Raw genomic sequence first — 20,154 nt, 5'->3', positions numbered from 1 at the left:
GCCTCAGATAGGAGGAGTAGCCAGGAGAAGCTAGCCCTCTGTATCACACATGTAGCCTCCCCCAGCCCTTTGAGCCACCTGGAGCATGCCATGCTATGCTTTGGCAGTGGTTTAAAGGGGCCCTTGAATTGCCAGGCCCCAGGGCAACTGCCCTGTTTCCTCTCCCTCATATCGGCAGACCTATGGGTAAACATATATGCTAGTTCTGCTCAAATTAGCAGGCTAGAAATATGGATGCTGTGACATGGGCTAGTCGCCTGATTACGTACCAAGGGATTCAGGCAAGCCTGAACTTGGGTGACTAATCCCAGTGCTATTTTTAGCACACTATGCCAAGCAGGGGCATACTCCCAGCTCCAATAGACCCTAAGCTGTGACCTTCGTATCCATCCATGTAGCTCTGTTCTAAATGTCCATCTTCTGGTGTCTTGATTAAAGCAACATCCTTTTCTCCGGCCTTGCAGTCTTGCTCTGTTCATATTCATTCTGAACGTGACAGCAAAGACCAGTTCCTAGCCATTGTTCTCAGTATGGCATCCTCTGATGCCACATCAAACATGAACTACTTGTCTTCACTTTCAAGGCCCACCTCAAGCTATCCTCACCCAATCATTTCTAATTCACTAGTGAGTGAGAGACTCCCATCTCACCGCCCAGAGGTGCCAACCTCCAATGATTAGATTTTCCAACAAGCAACTCCAAGCTTTCTCCCATGCTAGCCCTTGAGATGAACACCCTGCAAACCTCCACAAAACTACCTCATCTGCCTTCAAATCCCTCTTTTAAAACTCTGCTTTTCTGTAATTCCTCAAAAGAAAAATGGACAATGGATAGCCGACTGGTGTGCTGATTCATAGACTTTAAGGTCAGAAGGGACTATCGGGATCATCTTGTCTGACCTCCTGCATATTGCAGGCCACAGAATCTCACCTGCCCACTCCTCTAATAGAGCCATATCCTCTGGATGAGTCACTGCCGTCATCCTCAAATCATGGTCCAAAGATTTCAAATTACAGAGAAGTCACCGTTTACGCTGGTTTAAACCTGCAAATGACCCATGCCCTATGCTGCAAAGGAAGACAAAAAAAAAAAAAAAAAAAAAAAAGCCCATGGTCTCTGCCAAACTGACCCAGAGCAAAACACCTTCCCCACCCCAAACATTGCGATAAGTTAGACCCTGAGAATGGAGGCAAGACCCACCAGGCAGATACCTGTAGTATTTCAGAGCCCTGCCCTACATTGTCTCATGGTTTCCTTATGTTCCCCTATCAGTCTGTCTGTATCCATCTTTTCCTTGTTCTGTACTGATGTAAGCAGGGTCTGAATCAATGCTTCCATTACAGCCAGCTGGAATGGGAAAAGAATTCTGGGTGTGGCCATGTACATGCTGTTGCTTAGACCTGCTAGATATTCAATTGTTAGAATGTTATTTAACCAATTTGGCTGTTGTGGGGTCACAAACCATGTTAACCCTAAAGGTAGGAATTGTAAAATATGACCACCAATGCTTTCAGTTATTGGGAATGCAGAAAAGCAGACTGTGTTTAACTCAGTTCAAAGGAGAGACACTGTCATTGTAAAGAATCTCGCATAGACAAGGCTTTCTCTTCCCAACTCTGTGAAGTCAACTGAGGAGGAGGGCAGAGCTCTGAACAAACAGGGTACGTGCCCTCCAGGCATGAACTGCAAGACTGGTTCAATTTGTTTCTCTTCCACCATTCTAATGACTGGACTGTGGTGTGGGCCAAGAGCTGACATCACAGAGAGCTGAAATCACTAGGTTTGGCCTAGAGCCAAATCCATCACAAAGCCAGCTAGCAGGAACAGGGGCTAGAGGGAGTGGCAGGCTGCTGGTGGGAGCAGGAGGCTAGTGGGAGTGGCCGGCCAGCCAGCGGGAGCAGCAGCAGGTGGCCAGCAGGGCAGCTGGCAAAGCAGCACGTAGGTTTTATTGCCACATGCTCAACGAGTGGAGACATCAGGATGATGTACCTATGGACTCTGGGTCTGCACTGATTGGACAGAGCCATGAGTGGGATGTTTGAAGTGGGGGAAACCACACTATATGAGTTGGGGGTTGGACTAAAGATCTTTAAGGGAAAGACTCTGCCCTGCGGACTCTGGTGATGGTACCTTGCTTACGGGTTTTCTCTGTTTATGTGTGTTCCTGTAGATTGATGCTATATTACTGGTATTAAACAGACTGTTTCTATCTCCAACTCAGTGTTTGTGAGAGGGGGAAAAGTTCCTCTAAAGCAGTGTTTCTCAACCAGTGGTATGAGTACCCTTAGGGGTACTCGAGAAAAGTCTGGAGGGTACGTCAACACAACTGAAATTTGGAGAAAACTAAATTTTTGTTATGTTGTACAGCATTTTATTATTTTTGTACTTTTTACACCCAAAAATTTCATCGGCCACCCAGCTACGATTAAGTTGTTTAAACAAATGTGTTGCAACAGTAAACAAAATTTAGTGTATCTGAAAACTGTAGGAAAACTTTTTTTTAAGGGGTACTTTATAAAAAAAGATTGAGAAACACTGCTCTAAAGGAACCCAGTGGGTAGGTTGGCATTTTCCCAGTTTACTGGGTGGGGACTTAAGCCAATTTGCTTACCTCCCTAGCTACTGGATTCGGCTACCAGCAGAAGGGTCACGCTTAGGTTGTAAACTGTCTGGAGCCGGGGTTGTCTTTTGCTTCAGTGCTCAAACAGCAGTTAACACAATGGCTACGTCTACACTGGCCCCTTTTCCGGAAGGGGCATGTAAATTTCACTAGCCGTCGTAGGGAAATCCGCGGGGGATTTAAATATCCCCCGCGGCATTTAAATAAAAATGTCCGCCGCTTTTTTCCGGCTTTTAAAAAAGCCAGAAAAGAGCGTCTAGACTGGCCCCGATCCTCCGGAAAAAGTGCCCTTTTCCGGAGGCTCTTATTCTTACTTGCAGCGGCGGACATTTTTATTTAAATGCCGCGGGGGATATTTAAATCCCCCGCGGATTTCCCTACGACGACTAGTGAAATTTACATGCCCCTTCCGGAAAAGGGGCCAGTGTAGACGTAGCCAATGGGTCTTGGTCCATTAGTAGGACTCCCAGTGCTACAGTAATGCAAATAATAACTGTTTAGGGACAGTGGAAGCCCTGTTATACATGAGTAAAGGTCTAGAAAACATGACCTATGCGGGAAGACTGAAAGAACTGGGTTTGTTCAGTTTAGAACACAGAAGACGGAGAGGGGACATAACAGCATTTTTCAAGTATCTAAAAGGGTGTTACAAGGAGGAGGGAGAAATTGTTCTCCTTGACCTCTGATGACAGGACAAGAGGCAGTGGACTTAAATTGCAGTAAGGGAGGTTTAAGTTGGACATTGAAAAACTTTCAAACTGTCAGGGTAGTTAAACACTGGAATAAATTGCCTAGGGAGGCTAAATTGCCTAGGGAGGCTGTGGAGTCTCCATCACTGGAGATATTAAGGAGGAGGTTAGACAGACATTTGTCAGGGATGATCTAGATCGGGGTCGGCGACGTATGGTATGCATGCCGTAAGTGGCATGCAAGATGATTTTGAGTGGCACACGGGGAGCCCGCGCTGCCACTGAACTTGAGGCTGCAGGACTAGCTCCAGGGGGGCAGGCAGGGAGGTGAAGAAAGTAAACTCACCCTCCCATACACATGCAAGCCGCAGGGTTACATGTGGAGGAGCACCGCCCCATCCCCCTCCATGCAAAAGTCCCACCCGCCACTGGATGTCTGCCTTGGTTGCTCCCACGGGGCAGGCTGCAGATTGGGCTACGCAGGGCCCAGCCGGACGGTACAGGCTCTAGTGGTGCATGAGTGGCCAGTGCCTTCCCCCTTTCCCGGCAGCAGGTTAGGCTGCGCCATGCCCATTGGTGATGGAAGGAGGCGGTGCTGGAGCTGAGAACCCTGCACACACAGGACGCAGGTGGGAGCTCAGGGCCCTTTGGGGCTTCGCACTCATGGGGAGTCAGTCTGGGGGCACTCAGATCCGTAAGTAGAAGTGAATACGTTAAATCTTGGTGCTTGGTCCTGCCATGAGGGCAGGGGACTAGACTTGATGACCTCTCGCAGTCCCTTCCTGTTCTAGTGTTCTATGACTCTGTGATAGCCAGCTTCTCAGAACTACACTTCAGTGCCTTCAGGAGATCTATACCCTCTCCTTATTGCTGTATGGTTATGAAATGTGGACACCGTGCTGCTCAGACTCGGCAAAGTTGGAGGCTTCCACACAAAATGCCAATATCCTATATTGGGCATAAAGTGGAATGACTTCATTTGTAATACAGATGCTTAGGGTTGCTCCAGTCTATAAACTATTATGGCATTGTTCACAGATGGCATCAGGCTTTTCAGACATGCTGAGAGAATGCCACAAAATGTTTCTGAAAAAGCTGTTATCTGGGTGACTTGTAAATTCTGGGATAAAATTCCACCAAGTGAAGGATGGAGGAGTTCCACAGGCAGACCTCCTATTATATGGGTGCATTACATTTACATTAGACTCCTCACATCCTTGTGGCTGCATAGGAATGGATCAAATGGCAAACGATTGCTACAGCTGATAGTTCAATGAAGCCAAGAAGAAGATGAAGATGATCTGTACTTAAAAAAAGTGATTGAGAGCAAGTCCATGAAGCTCTTACTCATTGCAGCAAAACCTCACTTACTCAGGCAAAACCCACCTGACTTCAACAGAAAGTACTTCTCTTCTCCAGTGTATTGAATACATATAAGCTAACTTTAGACACAAAAATAAAACAAAACCTACACTAAGCAAATATTATAAAATATGTAAAGTCAAGTATTTAACCATTTAACTAAAGACTGTACCATTATACATGTGTACTAAGGGAAGTGTCAGATGGCACCGTTAATACTGTCATTTCCGAAATCCTGATTGCTTGATTTTGCAACCTAAACCTCATTCTCTTGATGTCATTTTTGTGTGTAATAAATAAATGTTGTTTTGCCTTTTTCTTGTATCTGCTGCCCCCTTTAAATCTCTAAGGAGTCTGCTGTGTGCAGAGGAAGGCAAACATTCTATGTTCATTTCAGTGCAACTTTGCTCTCACATTTTGACTCAAATTCACAGCGACTTCAATGCGGAAGTTACAAAAGGCAGAATAGGAGCTAGCCTGAATAATCGCTGGGATTAAGAAATCCTAAAATACTCCCTTTACAGACATCTTAAATGAAAAATGAAAGAACTCTATAGAATCTATTTAATTCATTTTTTAAAAAATTTCAGTTAAAAACATTCTCCTTTGAAGTACAGTGTGGAGTTGGAAACCTGAGTAATGAGTTCACAAAGGAGGGGATTCAGAAAGCTGCTTTGGTGCCTGACACCCAGTAAACCAATATAGTTGTGAATCTCACCCAAAAGTACCTGCAATCATCTAAATGAACTGCATTGGATCACAGTTATATTTCTGGAGGTTTGTAGCTCTTGTCCTCCCACACCCTAATTCAAACACACAACTCGTGCTGCCACATTCACTCAACACAAATACATATTCACCGATCAGCATTGCTTTCCAGTCATCTGACTCGTCATTCAGAGAAAGGAGGGGCAAGGACTTATGTGTTAGCCTACTATGATCAGACATGGGAAAAAGAAGTAGTGGTAACACGGGGAAAATTGTTTAGACATTTCTCCCATCGGCATTCTTCCGGAGAAAACATTTTCACATCCTTACCCATCCCCATTCCCCGAAATGAAATAGGAGCCAGAATATGCACCTACAATGTTGTTTTGTTCTTGGTCATAAAATAAGGGCTTGTCTACAAGGGGAAATTTACCAACATAATTATACTGCTATAATGATATCGCTACATCTCCCCTGTGGACACTTACTTCAACATAAGAGTGTTGGCATGGGCAGTTATAGGGATATAATTACACTGGCATCATTATGCTAGTAAATTTCCCCATGTAGACAAACTGCAAGAATTCCTTATTAATTCGACCTAAGGAGGGTTATTTCAAAATAAAGGCCTAGTGTAGACCAGGGCTTAGAGTCCAAAAGGCCGGGTTTAGAGGTTCTGAAATCTCTCTTGCCCAAGGTTCAAAACTGAAGCAGTTGATAGGAAAGGCTCTTTGTTCAATCAATATAGGCTTTCGATTTCCAGTATGTGTTCCTTTAGGTTTTGCAAGCCTTTGCAACTGAAATTAACTCCGCCTCCCCTCCCAACCAATACCATTAAAGAACATCTTGCCCAGAAGAAGAGCTCTGTGTAAACAAGAAAGGCTGTCTTTTTCACATACAGAAGTTGGGCTGATAAAAAATGTTCCTTCATCCCTCTCTTTCCTTCTCTGTCTTTCCAGAAAGCACATCACTTGGTTATTTCAGATACAATTGCCATCTAGTTTAAGTTTGTTACAATTTATTAATCTTACAGGTAAGACCACATATGCAACTAGAGAACAAAGATTCAAAAAAGAAGCCATGGCACCTTGTCTCAAAGAATTTACTCTCTCCACACAGACAAGTGGCCCCTTGCTGCAATCTGAGCTACATTTTGACTTTTGTGAAGTTAGTTATTGTGGAACCATTGCATGAGATGCAGTAGAGTTGGGGGGGAGGGGGTGTTAAGGCACAATAGGAGCAGCAAATTATCCTCTGCTGAGGCACTGAAATGTGGATGGCTGACCAGGAGGGGTAGCGGTTTATATGGCCCTGCCAGGCTAGGGTGCCTTAAGAATCGGACATTTTGGTGAGCAGCCCAACCTGTTCTTTGGTTAGGCAGTGGGATGTGAAGGGCTGAGAGCAAAACCTCTCAGGATTTAGCAGATTTAGGTGCCAGATCCAAATATTTACAGGCTGGCTCCAGGGAGTTCTGGGCAATTCCACCTCCCTTTCTCCACTTTACCCCCTGGGGATGTGTTACCAGCTGCTCTGGTGAACTCTTCTGCTCCAAAGAAGTGTCTTCTCTCCCCAGGGAAGACTTGTCCCTGGGTGGAAGGTGCCTCTTCCTCTCTTCTCTCCTAGCAGGAGAATGGATTTTCTCCTCCTAGCTTCTGCTTCCTTGGCAGCAAGGGACTAGAGATTCCTGAGCTATGGTATGTTCCCCACCAACCCTCTTCTCTCCTCATGGAACAGGTTCCCAGGGTTCTATTCCTCTCCCAGCTATTGTCTTCCTAGCACATTTCTCCCCACTTTCTCCGCCCAGGCTGGCTCCTCCTTCCTTCTCCTTGTCTCAGAGGCTGGGTCCCTGGCTCAGGCACGTCCCTTCCTGCCCCCCCTGTCCGGGGAGAGGGGGAAAGCGCGCTCTTTCCCTCTCCACATGAGCAGCCCAGGAGTAACAGGCTTGAGGGAAGGACTGTGGAGAGAGCTCCAAGCCAGGCAGAGAAACAGCGCCTGCAGGGGAGGGTGAATAGGAGGGTGAATGCTCCAGGTAGGGGGCTGAGGAACCCTCCCCCCACCCCCCAGCCAACTGGCTCCCACCTATCGTCCACCCATAGGGAGGGCGCCTAGTTAGCGCTCCGCAGGTGGACTGGGCTTCCTCGTCGGTGCCTGGCCGGGCTCTTTCTGCGCCCCCCGCCCCACCTCCTCTGCCTGAGAGTTACCGAGTGGTCCAGCGAGGAGAGGCGGAGCCTCCGCAGCAGCCGAAGCGCCCTCCGCGTCCTCTTCTCGGAGTTCGGGAAGGGGGCGGACTGGCTGGGGGGCAAAGGGGTGCTGCCGGCGGGGCCCCCAGCAGCTCAGGAGGGGCCAGGAAGGCAGGGGAGCTCTCTGCGCCCCCCCCCCGGCACCTCCCCAGGGAGACTTCGGGCGCGGTCCCCCCCACCCCGCCCCATGCCTGGGCTGCGTGGCTGGAAGGAGGGGGAAGGCGGAGAAGCAGCCGGGCGGTCCTGGTGCGGGGAAGGCAGCGGCTCGCCTCGCTCCCTCGCAGCCCCCCTGAGCCGGCGCGGCGGGGGACTATGAAGCACCATGGGGTGGTGTGACCGTGGGGTCCAGATGCTGCTGACCACGGTGGGCGCCTTCGCCGCCTTCAGCCTCATGACCATCGCCATCGGCACCGACTACTGGCTCTACTCGAGCGCGCACATCTGCAACGGGACCAACCTGAGCATGGAGGAGCCGCAGAGCCAGCCCCGCAAGGCGAAGGGGGACCTCACGCACTCGGGGCTCTGGAGGGTCTGCTGTCTGGAAGGTAGCGCGGCCCGGGCAGCGCGCGGGGCGCGGGGGAAGCAGCCGGGAAGTAACTTCCCAGCCGGGCTGAGCAGCTGCACCGAGGGGGGCTGGGTCCCAGGCCAGGGCCGGCAGCCGGACCCTAGACGGAGCCGGAGGAGGTGGTTGCCTTGGCAACCGGTGTCTGGGAGATTGCTATGGGAACCGGACCCTGGACGGGGGATGCTTGGCCCGGGTAGCTGCCCTTGGCGAGAGATGGAGAGTGGCCGGGGTAGGGGGGAGCCACGTTTCTCTCCCCAGACGCACCGCTGGGACTGGCGCGGAGGTGCCGCTGTGAGGGGGCGCAGCCCTGCAGAGGGCCGGGACCCTGCCCGAAGGGGCTTGACGGTCGAAATGGGGCGCTGGAGACCAAGAGTCCCCAGCGCGTCCCCAGCGCGCCCCCAGCATTACAGCCCAGGTGTCAGCGCGCCTAGCCCCGGCACCGGCCAGACGGCGCTTTGTCTGCAAGCTCGGGCTCCAGGACGCGGAGGGTTGTCAGGGGCATGTGGGACTGGCAAAGCCCCACCGGCAGGAAACGGACCCTAGCAGCTAAGCACCCGCTGGGAAATGCAGGGCTGGGCTCCCCATGCGCCCCTAGCCGAGGAAGGCGGGCTGAAGTCTCGAACCCTCCTCAGGAAGGAGGAAGGGGGGCTCAGGGACCATAGCGAAGGGCCAAGCTGTTGTCTGTGGCTGGTCCTTGTCGCTGGGGGAAGGCTGGAGTCTGTCCGTCCGCAGCCCCTAATCCGATCCGCGCATCTGAAGCGCTCGCGAACTTCAGCGCCATACAGGCGCGGCGGTAGCTCGGAGCCGCGCCGGTCCAGTGTGTGTGTAGGGGAGGCGGGCGGTTTCTTTGCTGGGGAAGTGGTTTGTGGCAGTCTAGAAGCGTCTTTAACCTGGGGGCTGCTGTAAGCTAAGGATGGAAAGGCTCCCTGGGCGGCACTCAGGTAGTTTTCCTCTGGCAGTGGCTTGCTTTGCTACCTGATGCGTAATTCTTTAGGTACCACTTGGCCTATAGTCCCCAAGGAGAAAGGCTTGTCAGTCAATAATAGAAGAATCACAGCCATTTGAAAACTGGCCCATTGTTTCATTGGAAACAATGCTCCATTATTTTGCAAAAGGACCACAACCCAGATCCTCTTTTTTTGTTTAATGACATCTAGAAAATGTGATCTGAGCCTGAGTGGGGCTCAGGTTATTTTGGGAGGAGCTGAGGGGCTTCAACTCTCCTTAGAAAGCATGGGCCTCTGGCCAAATTTAGTCTCTGACCTCCAGGATATTAGTTAACTGGAAAAGGAGGTTGGTTTTCACAACTTCACAAGAGTTGCCCAGCACAGTTTGCAGACTGGGGCCATCATATCTGGAGAGAAATTCTGCCTCCACTGCAATCAATGGGATTTTGCCACTGTGGAATCAAACTTTTACCTCAGTGTTTAAAGACACTCCTTATTGAGGTCACATCTATACTTAGTAGATCAACTCCAGAGATCCATCTTCTAGTATTTGATTTAGTGGGTCTAATACAGACTGGCTAAGTGGAATGCTGAGGACAGTCTCCCCACCACCATTCAGTACTCCTCCTTTTGCAAGGACAGAGGGAAGCCGATGGGGATTATTGTGGATGAGAAGCTGGATATGAGTCAACAGTGCGCCCTTGTAGCCAAGAGGGCTAATGGCATATTAGGGTGCATAAGGAGGAACATTACCAGCAGATCTAGAGAAGTGATTATTCCCCTTTATTCAGCTCTGATGAGGCTACATATCCAGTATTGTGTCCAGTTCTGGGGCCCCCACTCTAGAAAGGATGTGGATGCATTGGAGAGGGTCCAGCGGAGGGTGCCCAAAATGAGTAGGGAGCTGGAGCACATGATCTGTGAGGAGAGACCGAGGGGTTTGGGTTTGTTTAGTCTTCAGAAGAGAAGAGGGAGGGAGGATTTGAGAGCAGCCTTCAACTTCCTGAAGGGAGGTTCCAAAGGGGATGGAGAGAGGCTGTTCTTAGTAGTGACGGATGGCAGAACAAGGAGCAATGGTCTCAATTTACAGTGGGAGCAGGGCCGGCCCGAGCCCTTTTGGCACCCTGTGCCAGAGCATGTGGTGCCGCCCCCGGGCGCATGGCGCATATGCGGGCCCACCTATGGGGCACGGGCCCATCCCCTCCAGGGTGTGCGGGCCCGGCTCCAGGATGTATGGCGCATGCGCGGACCAGCCACGCCCGCTGGTGCACAGCCCGGGGGCGCAAGGCGCATGCGCTGCCCATCCTGGCCTGGCCTGCACTGCTGGCGTGCGCGCCGGGCTGTGCAGGGCCCCATGGCCGTGGGGGGAAGGGCGCTGCCGGTCGGCGCTGCAGGGCCAGCGCTGCGGGAGCCGGGCATGCGGCACCTGATGGCAGCTGTAAGGGACGCCGCGCACCCCTTACAGCTGCCATCAGGCACCCCCCATCGATTGGCTCCCTGGGCAGCTGCCCGGCTCGCCCATGCCTCTGTCTGGCCCTGAGTGGGCGAGGTCTAGGTTGGATATTAGGAAAAACTATTTCACGAGGAGGGTGGTGAAGCACTGGAATGGGTTACCTAGGGAGGTGGTGGAATCTCCATCCCTAGGGGTGTTTAAGTCCCGGCTTGACAAAGCCCTGGCTGGGTTGATTTAGTTGGGATTGGTCCTGCCTTGGACAGGGGGCTGGACATGGTGACCTCCTGAGGTCTCTTCCAATGATTCTATGATTCTATGGTGGGAGCATTTGCTTCCGTCGGCCCCCTGCAGGGTGGATGCCACCCAGGCTCGGCTTAAGGTAAGCTGACTCCAGCTATGCATTTTGTGCGGCTGGAGTTGTATACTTTAAGCCAGCCTTCATGATCTAGTGTAGACCACGCCTAAACGCCTACTACTGCTTACCTTGAAATCCTTGGGAGGGTTTTTACCTACTCAAACCTTTGTACAACATTAAACAGTCTAGCAAAATGCTGAGCTATTGCAAATAAAGCTCCACTAATATTGGTCTATATTGTTCACACTGTAGTGACACTTTGTCCCTTTTTGCTTTGAACATGCGAGCAAACATATTTTACTTGCACCTGCAAAGTCCTATATAGGGGAACTGGGCTGTTAAAACTTGAACACTGCAGTTCAGGGATGCGAAAAAATACCACGTGACTTATCTAATCAATCTCAGCGAAGCACCGCGGATTTACATTTACATATTCATGATGACACCATAACATAAAATAAAGTCTGGAATTTATTTGTCAAATTTAAAGAATGAATAAATTTGAGAAAACTGATATCTCTGCTCATGGCTACCGCAGAGAGGCTACATTAATCAAATGAATAATTCATTGCAAATTATTCACTCTTTTCTCTTTGAAAATATATTGTACAGGTACATGAAAATATCAAAGTTTAAAAATCACATCCTGACACTTTGGTTTCGGTCGGTAGATTTTTGATGTTTTCAAAAATAATAAAGGATTGTCTAAAAAGAAATTTGAGTGACAATCTGAACTAATCAGACTGCATGGATGGGTCTTTTAATACCATCATAATATAATACTTACAGTTCTAATGAGGCAGACAGTGGGAAAACATTCTCAGGTTCTGAATGTTTATGTTTAATTTAAGAAGTCTGGTTTGCAGACCCATTGTTAGAGCTCTGTTTTTATGGGTTTATTTGTTTAATACTCACTATAAAATCCACTTCAATTATTTGTATGGGTTTAACATCATCTGACTCTTATCGCAGAGATAAACCTCAGACACAAACTGGAAATAAGCTGGAAACAGCCTCAAAAATTGATACTGGCATGAATAAAGCATTACATGTGAGTGTATTTCAGGTTAGTTGAAATTTTCCATTAAAATCATTTTAACCTATGTCTATGAACATGTACACGCTTGATTTCTAACTGTTAACTATCAAGAAAATATAGAAAAAAAGCAAAAGAGAAAATACTGAAACAATATAGGAAAAGCTAGTGTCTTCTGTGAGCTGTCGGCTTTCTCAGTGCTTTCCTCCTTTTGACATTGTTTAACAAATCAACAACTGATTAGTAGACAAAATAATACATTTTAGGGCTCTGGCAAATTCTCCTTTTTGGTAGGGTTTCCGTTTGGGTCAAAATCTTTTCCCCCAATCAGTACCATGGAGCACAGCCACTTTAAAATAACACTTATGCAAATTTTGTTTAGTTTCTTGTCTATTAATACACAATTTTGTTCTTTTAACACGTTTCTTTGGGAGTGAAAGTTGGAGGTTCACTAGGTCTCAGATGGCTTTAGACAGTAGCCTCATTTTCCAAAGAATTTAATAGGTATAGCTAATTTATCTACTCTTAGGCTCCGTCTACACTGCAGGCTACATCTACACTGCAGGCTCAAATAGCAAACTATTAACAAATTCCCCAGTGGTAGTGTGCATATACTCATAGTAGAATAGTAATAGAGATGTAGCCGTGTTAGTCTGGTCTTGCTGAAACAAAAGACAGGACTATGCAGCACTTTAAAGACTCACAAGATGGTTTATTAGGTGATGAGCTTTTGTGGGCCAGACCCACTTCCTCAGATCAAATAGTGGAAGAAAATTGGCACGACCATATATATCAAAAGGATACAATCAACAAACGTGAACACACATAAAATTGACAAATCAGATTTTAGAACAGATGGTATATATGGTCATGCCAATTTTCTTCCACAATTTGATCTGAGGAAGTGGGTCTGGCCCACAAAAGCTTATCACCTAATAAACCATCTTGTTAGTCTTTAAAGTGCTGCATAGTGCTGTCTTTTGTATACTCATAGTAGACGTTGCAGCTTCATGTCTCTTCTACTCAGAGTAAAGGTCTAGAACCTGCGAACTCCATAGAAGACATATCCATAACAGTAGCTAAAAACTGTGATCTCTTCTTTAATTATATGATGTGGCTGTCAAAATTGTCAAAACACCATGATGACAGTTTACACCAATTGAGCATCTGCCCTGAGAGGTCAGTGGATTCAAACCTGCAAATACTACTAGGTATAAAACTTTCTACTGTGAATAGTTCCTGAAATCAAGATAAGCTAACTTAGAGAAATTTATAGCTACACATAATTCTTCTGCAGCTTCTACTAATATATGTCTAGTGCCACCTGGTTTGATGTGTGTCTTCAAACCTAATGTAGAAAGAGTGATATATTTTAAAACCATCACCACATCCTTCCCTAAAATAGTCATAGGGCACATCTACACAGCAGGGCAAAAGTCAAATTAAGCTACGTAACTTGAGCGCCGTCAAGTGTGTAGCTTAATTCGAAACAGCTTAATTTGGCTTTTAGTGCTGTCTACACAGCAGGAAGTCGAAGGAAGAATGCTCTTCCTTCGATTTCCCTTACTCCTCATAAAAATGAGGGTTACAGGAGTCAGAGTAAGTGGCTTGCAGTGGAGACACACTCTTTGTTATTTCGGAATAACATCAGTTATTCTGGAATAACGCTTCTGATTAGATGTAGCTCCACTGTAGAACTAATCACAGTAGATAGCACAACTCCCTGTGTCTGCAGGACTGGGCCCTATTAAGTTAGGAAAGATAGGACATTAGGAAATTTATTTGTCTGAAATAATTCAGAGTGTTTTAGTAAACATTTCAGTGTGTGAATTACTGCTGAACTGTTGCATTGAGGAGTCCCTGTTTTGTAATTAGATGTTTGTGTTGTGTGATTGTTCACTTAATTGACATAGATATTGTTTGTACACGTTGACTGGATAACTGAAACAGGAGAAAAGCACAAACAAATCAACTTGTGGCTCCAATATTTGCACAAATGCATATTTGCACAATTCTCTGCAACACTTCAGGCATGGATGAAGGCTCATTCACTTAAGTATTCGTTTTCAAGGATGTCCACAGAAGCAGAATACATCACAAACACAAAAAGTGCTGGTGCAAATGTTTGAGGCAAGCACAGAAAAGGAAGCTAGCATCCAAGGTGAAAGCAAGTTCATGGTTCTTCCTCAAACAAGTAAATCATGAATACTTTTCCAGATCAAAATTCACTGTTCATATGCGCCTACATTCATGCTGTGCAAAGAGATAGCTGTACTTGGAAAACACAAAGATGAGTGGATGTACTTTACCTGGTGTACAATAAACTTTCTTGGGAACAGTACATGTTCTGCATGTGCGGCTGAGGCTTGAATATTTAGCATGAAATGTTTTAAAACAAAACAAAACACACTTGAGAATCAGCCCAGATTTTCATTCTCTTCCAGTCCATACATTCTTCTGATTGCCCCATCTTTTTGCAATTGGTCAAAACATATCACATCCCCTTTACATTGTTAAAGAATTTGTGCTGCATGGATCAGTTTTAAACATGGTTCTTATGTATCCAATATTATCCTTGTAGCACTTGTGCTGTAGGAATTTGCCAGAAGCTCCGTGAATTATTTTTTGACAGACCTTTTAAGCTAATTTTTCAATGTATGGTATTTCACTTGCTAGAGAGCATTTCTGAGCTTGAACAGGCTTGTTTGGAAACAGAGTTTAAACCTCTCGTAATTTCTACCCTCAGATCCACACTCTGTGGAGCTTTAAAAACTGGGGAAAGCTGAGTTAGAGAACAGATTGATCCTTTACTATAGGTTCTGTTAGTAGCTCCTCTAAGAAATGAAGGTATCTACATGTGCTTCCTTCGTCATTGTCAATGGCAGATCTCACAATATAGCATGGATTTAGCTCATTCTTTTTTTCTATATTGCTGTATGAAACATGTAGATTGGAAGTCAATATATTGCATATGACTCATTCATTGATGGGTTAATTTACCCTCTTCAATCAGGCATGCAGCCATTAGGGAGTATCAAGCTACGTGGGATTTCTTTACACAGCTTTCAGGAAGTCAGAGGTCCTAGTGCAAAACCAAGAACATTCTGTGCATTAATGACCCTACCTGGAAGCCATAAAGCGGGGGGAGGAGAACCTAAGGCCCAGGGGCTGGATGTGGGCCCCAGCTTGTTTGGAACTGGCCTGCTTACAAAAACCACACTTCCTACCATTTTTGTGTCACACTGAAATATTGGTCCTGTTTCAAAATTCAACTTTGCTTTGTGCTCATCTTCATTTTAAATTTCCTCGCACTCATATTTACAATGGTGCAGCATTAAGGTACAGCAGCCAGACTCTTACAAAGAGATGCCTAGGTGTCAGACAAAAGAGCAGAGGAATAAACAAGATGAACACACAGCTGTCGGCATATCTGAGAGACTGAAACACATTTATAAGTGTTGTATTACAAAACATTATTTTATCACGTTCCTTTGCTCCACCAGGCAGCTGTAACCCCAGTTAAAACAGACCCTTAAATCATAGCAGCACAAAGCAGCTGGAGCGTTTCAGTGAATCTTGCCCAGGAACTTTTACATATAAGCAAGAAGAACAGCACAGGCTGTGTAATAATAAAAAAGTCTATCTATCAGCTCATAGGGCCCCTAGCTGTTAAATATTGAGCTCCCTTATCTTCCATTGACGTCAACAAACAACTGAAGCACTATCACAAAGAATTTCATTTCCAAGTGCTGTGCTGCACTGGTGGTTTGTGCCACTGGGTTATGCCGTTTGAACGTTTCTCATTTACTCTGTCTTTACACTGGCTCACATTTTCTACCCTGTGCCCAGGTGTCTCTCTGAATGTATATTTTGGTCTGTCGAAACTTGATTAATTTAGTCCTGTCTCTTCATTTTGCAGGTCTCTCTGATCTGTCTTTTCTTTATTTGTTCCAGTTGTTTGTTCTCCATTCCCAAAAGACTGTACAACTCTTTGTTTTAACCTTGATAGAAGAAGCTTAGAGTTATAAAGCAGAGTGCGGCTTCTATCTGTATGTTCTTTCAGAACAGCCTGCCACATGCCTGTAAGTAAGTTTTGCTGATTGTAGGTAGACCGGAGATAGATTTTTCTTCAAAGAGGATTTCTGGTAGTTTTATTTATTTGTTTGTTTTGTTTATCAATCTCCAGTTTTAATAGACTTCGGATCAAAGTCAATACAGTTTTATCCACTTACGCAGCCAGTGAATCTGGCCCTACTTCTCCTACATCTATCTGCCAGTATGTTGTAATAAAAGCACCGCTGTTCTGCCATGCCTTGTTACTCTTTCTTGTTTATGTGTTATAACTTTTCCTCTGTTAAAAAAAAGTGGCTTCAAAATTAGCTTTCAGTGACTGCACAAGATTCGCACAAAACCAGCACTGACTGAACATTCTGTCTCGGATAGAAATCCAAGGATCTGTAGTTCTTCTTTGTTCTCAAGCATCTTTGTTCTCTTCTCCGGCAACCAAAAAATTTCTGATCACAAAGTTATTGGTGCCTCACTTACATGTGTTCTTGTGTCTGTTTTCTCCTCTTTCACTTTGTCTCCAATCTGTTTCTGTAGGATTCTATTTACTTTTAAATAATACTTCAAATTAAATCAGATTTGCCAAGTATCTAATTATGTATCTAAAGGATCCAGTAGGACTATAAACATGATGTCATGATGGCTGGGGGGCAGAAAGCTTATGACAATGGTGAGAAGCACTATTATGGAACAATTGCATTTTCTTGCAGATTGTCAGTCCTCATTTAAATTAATCCCTTTTATTATTGTTTTTGGGCATTCTCCCATTTAATTGCTATCTTGGTTTGTGCCACTGGGTTATACCGTTTGAATGTTTCCCATTTAGCTGATCCCATTAACTCGATAGTGCTGAATATTTCAAAGATATTCTGGAGAAGAAAACAGTCTCTGTCTATTGAACAAAGCGCCATCCTCACTTCATAGTCATTTCCCCCTCAGTTTTAGTTAATAACTGTTTTAAACCTTTGCCAGGTTTTATACATGAGATTTCAGATCAGTTTTTCAACTCATTTGGATATTGAATATGGATGACTGAACATGTTCTCTTGCCCCAAATTGTGACGTTCAATAAGGTTAAGATTGTTTATTCTGTCCTCTGCTTTCCAAAGGCACAGTTTATGTATGGTTGCTGTGAGGCATTAAGGAGAAACCATGATATGTCACAGTTATGACTGGAAATAGGCTATTGCCTGGAGGAGCAATGCCTGACTGAAATCAAATCTAAAACATATCAAATATGCCTATTTTATAGCTGACCGACTAATGCAAATTGCTATTATCGAAAAATTCTGGCTGATTTTGAGTGAGAATTGTCTTGCTTTGTGTCATCCCTCATCTTCAGTCATTCATCTGTGCATCATCTAGTGATCTGAGATGGCAAGCTCTTTGGAGCTGGGCCATTTCCTATTTGTAAAACAGCCTTGTATGCTTTTAGTGCTATGTAACTAATATTAATAACATATGCATAAAGGATGTTTGTATTTTATGTGTATACTAGTGGGCTGCACCTTGGGTTCGCTCCACTCCCCAGCCACTTTCGTGGCCAGAGAGTGTAAGAGCGTGATGACATCATTCTGTCGCTTGACAGGAAAAACGTTTATATATAGAGAGAGAGCGAGATGTATATATACATGTGTCTGCACATATGTGTAGACCAGTGTTTCCCAATTTTATTTGGCCACGGAACCCTTTGAAACGCGAACAATTTTTTGCGGAATCCTTAATAACAGTCTTATATATGGAGCTGAAAAAAATTAGACCACAAATAAGTAAGGATAATAATAAACAAATGCTAAACAGGGTCATGAGATCAACATTTAGTTTAATTGCACATATTTAAAAACAAAAATCACATTTAATGTGTACAAAAAAATTTAAATGATAAAATGTTATTGTAGTGGAATTTTCTCGCTGAACCCTTATTTTCACGTTGCAGAACCCCACGGTTTCACGGAACCCTATTTGGGAAACACTGGTAGAGACAGTACATTTCTGGTTGTCTGTAGGGCCTGGGGAACATCGAAAATGTTTGGCTAACTGGGCATTTGGATAAAGAAGAAGTGTTATTTTAGGTTAGTCTAGGGCTACATGGGGGACACACTGTGGATTTGTATACCCACAGTTTTTTGGCTAAAGAGAATTTGCAAAACTTGAAATTATACTGTGTATAACATTAGTATAACACGCATTCAAATGTTTAAGGATGTGATGTCAAGCAATCAAAAGCTGTATGTCAGAAATAAGCTTGTCAATAATATTGATACCCACATTGGAGCCTGGAATAACTGGTATCAGTAGCAGGTTGCTATTCCCTCTGTGGACCAGCACACAGGACACTTTGCTGGTGGGGTTCACAGGTATTTGCTGACAGCTGATGAATGGTGAGACTCAGGGATCTAGTCCAGGCTGCAGAGGGGAGTGTGCACTAGTGGCTCTTTTCTGCCTGTGTCCCCAAGGAAGACCCCTTTCATCCCAGTGCCATCTCTTCCCCATCCTAATCTGCACCCAGCCAGTCTCATTTTCCCTTCCTCATGCTGCTGATACCCATTCTCTTTCCCTTATGTAGAAAGATTAGTCTTATCCATGCTTCTCCCCATCTACCATTCCCAGTCTCCTTGCCCAGCCATTCCCTATCCTGCCCATTTCACCCGTGGCTCCTTGTCCCCTATTTGTTTTCCCAGCCACCTTGACGGGATAGTACATACACTGCAAAGGCACTGTGCTGTCAGGGAATGGAGTGTGCACAGTTGCTCTCTGGGGATGTCATGTGTTCAGCACTGAGAGGAAATGTGAGAAGCCAGAGTATGTGAACGGTGCACAGAATCATGGGACATTTTAGCTAAGATCGGAGTCTCTGCTGAACGTGTGAAAGCTGAGGAGTTTTTTAATACCATGGACAAACTTGGGTGGAGTTTCACAGGCCCAGCGGAAGGCACCTCCCTGAGATGAAAGCCACCCCCTTGCCTAATTTCAAGTCCCTTTTTCCAAGCATGGAGCCACCAGAGCTTGTCAAAGAAAAGGACCTCCAGATTATTTAACCCTGCAAAACAATGCATTTTTCTCAAAAATGGTAGACCCATTTTGGCTGACATTTTCCAAATAAAATTCAACCCAAGCAAGACACCCGATATGAACAATTTAGCCAATATGGGTACAACTGGGCAATTTTTTAAGCAACTGAAAAAAGGGTTTTGCAATGGGAAGTGGAAAGCAACCAGAATACTAAGGAATATTACCATGCACAGAGCATATCAAATTCATTATATAAAGAATGTGAACTCTGTAGTCTAAGTAACAGATTGGAAGTGGCTTCTTGTAACCACAGCTTCAAATGTTGGCCTGCTATACTCATCAGTTCACACTTCTGTAGCAGTGGTGAACACCAATCTTACAAATGACCAGTATAAGAACCATTTCCCTCCCCCCACCAAAAAAGCATAATAAAAGTGTTGTCAAAGAAGAACAGTATGGCTTTGTCTACACTGCAGGCTTCTTGCGCAAGAACTGTCATGTGCTTTTGCACAAGAGATGTACTTTTTCGCAAGAGCGTCCATGGCAGTGTAGACACTCTCTTGCGCACGAAAGCTCTGATGGCCATTTTAGCCATAGGGGTCTCTGGCGCAAGAAACCCCTATTACCCGTCCACACTGCCTTCTTCCTCAAGAGCTCTTGTGCAAGAGGACTTATTCCTTGTGGGGAGAGGAATAACTCGTGTGCAAGAAGCCCTCTGTTCCAACGCCTTACTATAAATTTACTTGTGCAAGAACGCACGTACAGTGTAGATGCTCCATAAATTTTTACACAAGAACGCCTGTTCTGGCACAAAAAGCCTGCAGTGTAGACGTAGCCTTAGGGGACATCTTTCCCCATTCTGATGATGGCTTATGTGCAGAAGAGATCATTTTGCATGCTTTGAAAGAAGAAGAAAGTGACACAATGCACCATATTTCAGCTTATGCACTCTACCTACCATGATTTTGAGATGTTCCATTTTATGAGCTTCTCAATTTTATGAACTCCTCAGTCCTCAATTAGTTAGTAAAATAGGGTTTCTTCTGTATGTAATCCAAGCATAGATTGAGTGCTCAGGTATTTACAGTGACAGGGAGTTTGA

At 45.5% G+C, this 20,154-nt stretch overlaps 1 protein-coding gene across 2 annotated transcripts in view; it reads left to right on the top strand.

Moving 5' to 3' along the window:
• Positions 1-7,285: 7,285 nt before the first annotated feature.
• CACNG4 (calcium voltage-gated channel auxiliary subunit gamma 4) overlaps positions 7,286-20,154 on the top strand; it is a 61,865-nt gene continuing 48,996 nt past the window's right edge. The window contains exon 1 of one of the 2 annotated variants that reach the window (XM_075903947.1): positions 7,286-8,164. In XM_075903947.1, coding sequence (XP_075760062.1) covers positions 7,942-8,164 — 223 coding nt within the window. In that variant the 5' untranslated portion in view covers positions 7,286-7,941. The remainder of the gene's footprint in view (positions 8,165-20,154) is intronic. The other variant, XM_075903946.1, reaches the window with a different exon arrangement.

The sequence above is a fragment of the Pelodiscus sinensis genome, chromosome 20, assembly GCF_049634645.1.
Source record: "Pelodiscus sinensis isolate JC-2024 chromosome 20, ASM4963464v1, whole genome shotgun sequence".
NCBI classification, from domain to species: Eukaryota; Metazoa; Chordata; order Testudines; family Trionychidae; genus Pelodiscus; species Pelodiscus sinensis.
The sequence above is the reverse complement of the archived record's forward strand: the minus strand, read 5'-3'. Positions and strand labels throughout refer to the sequence as shown.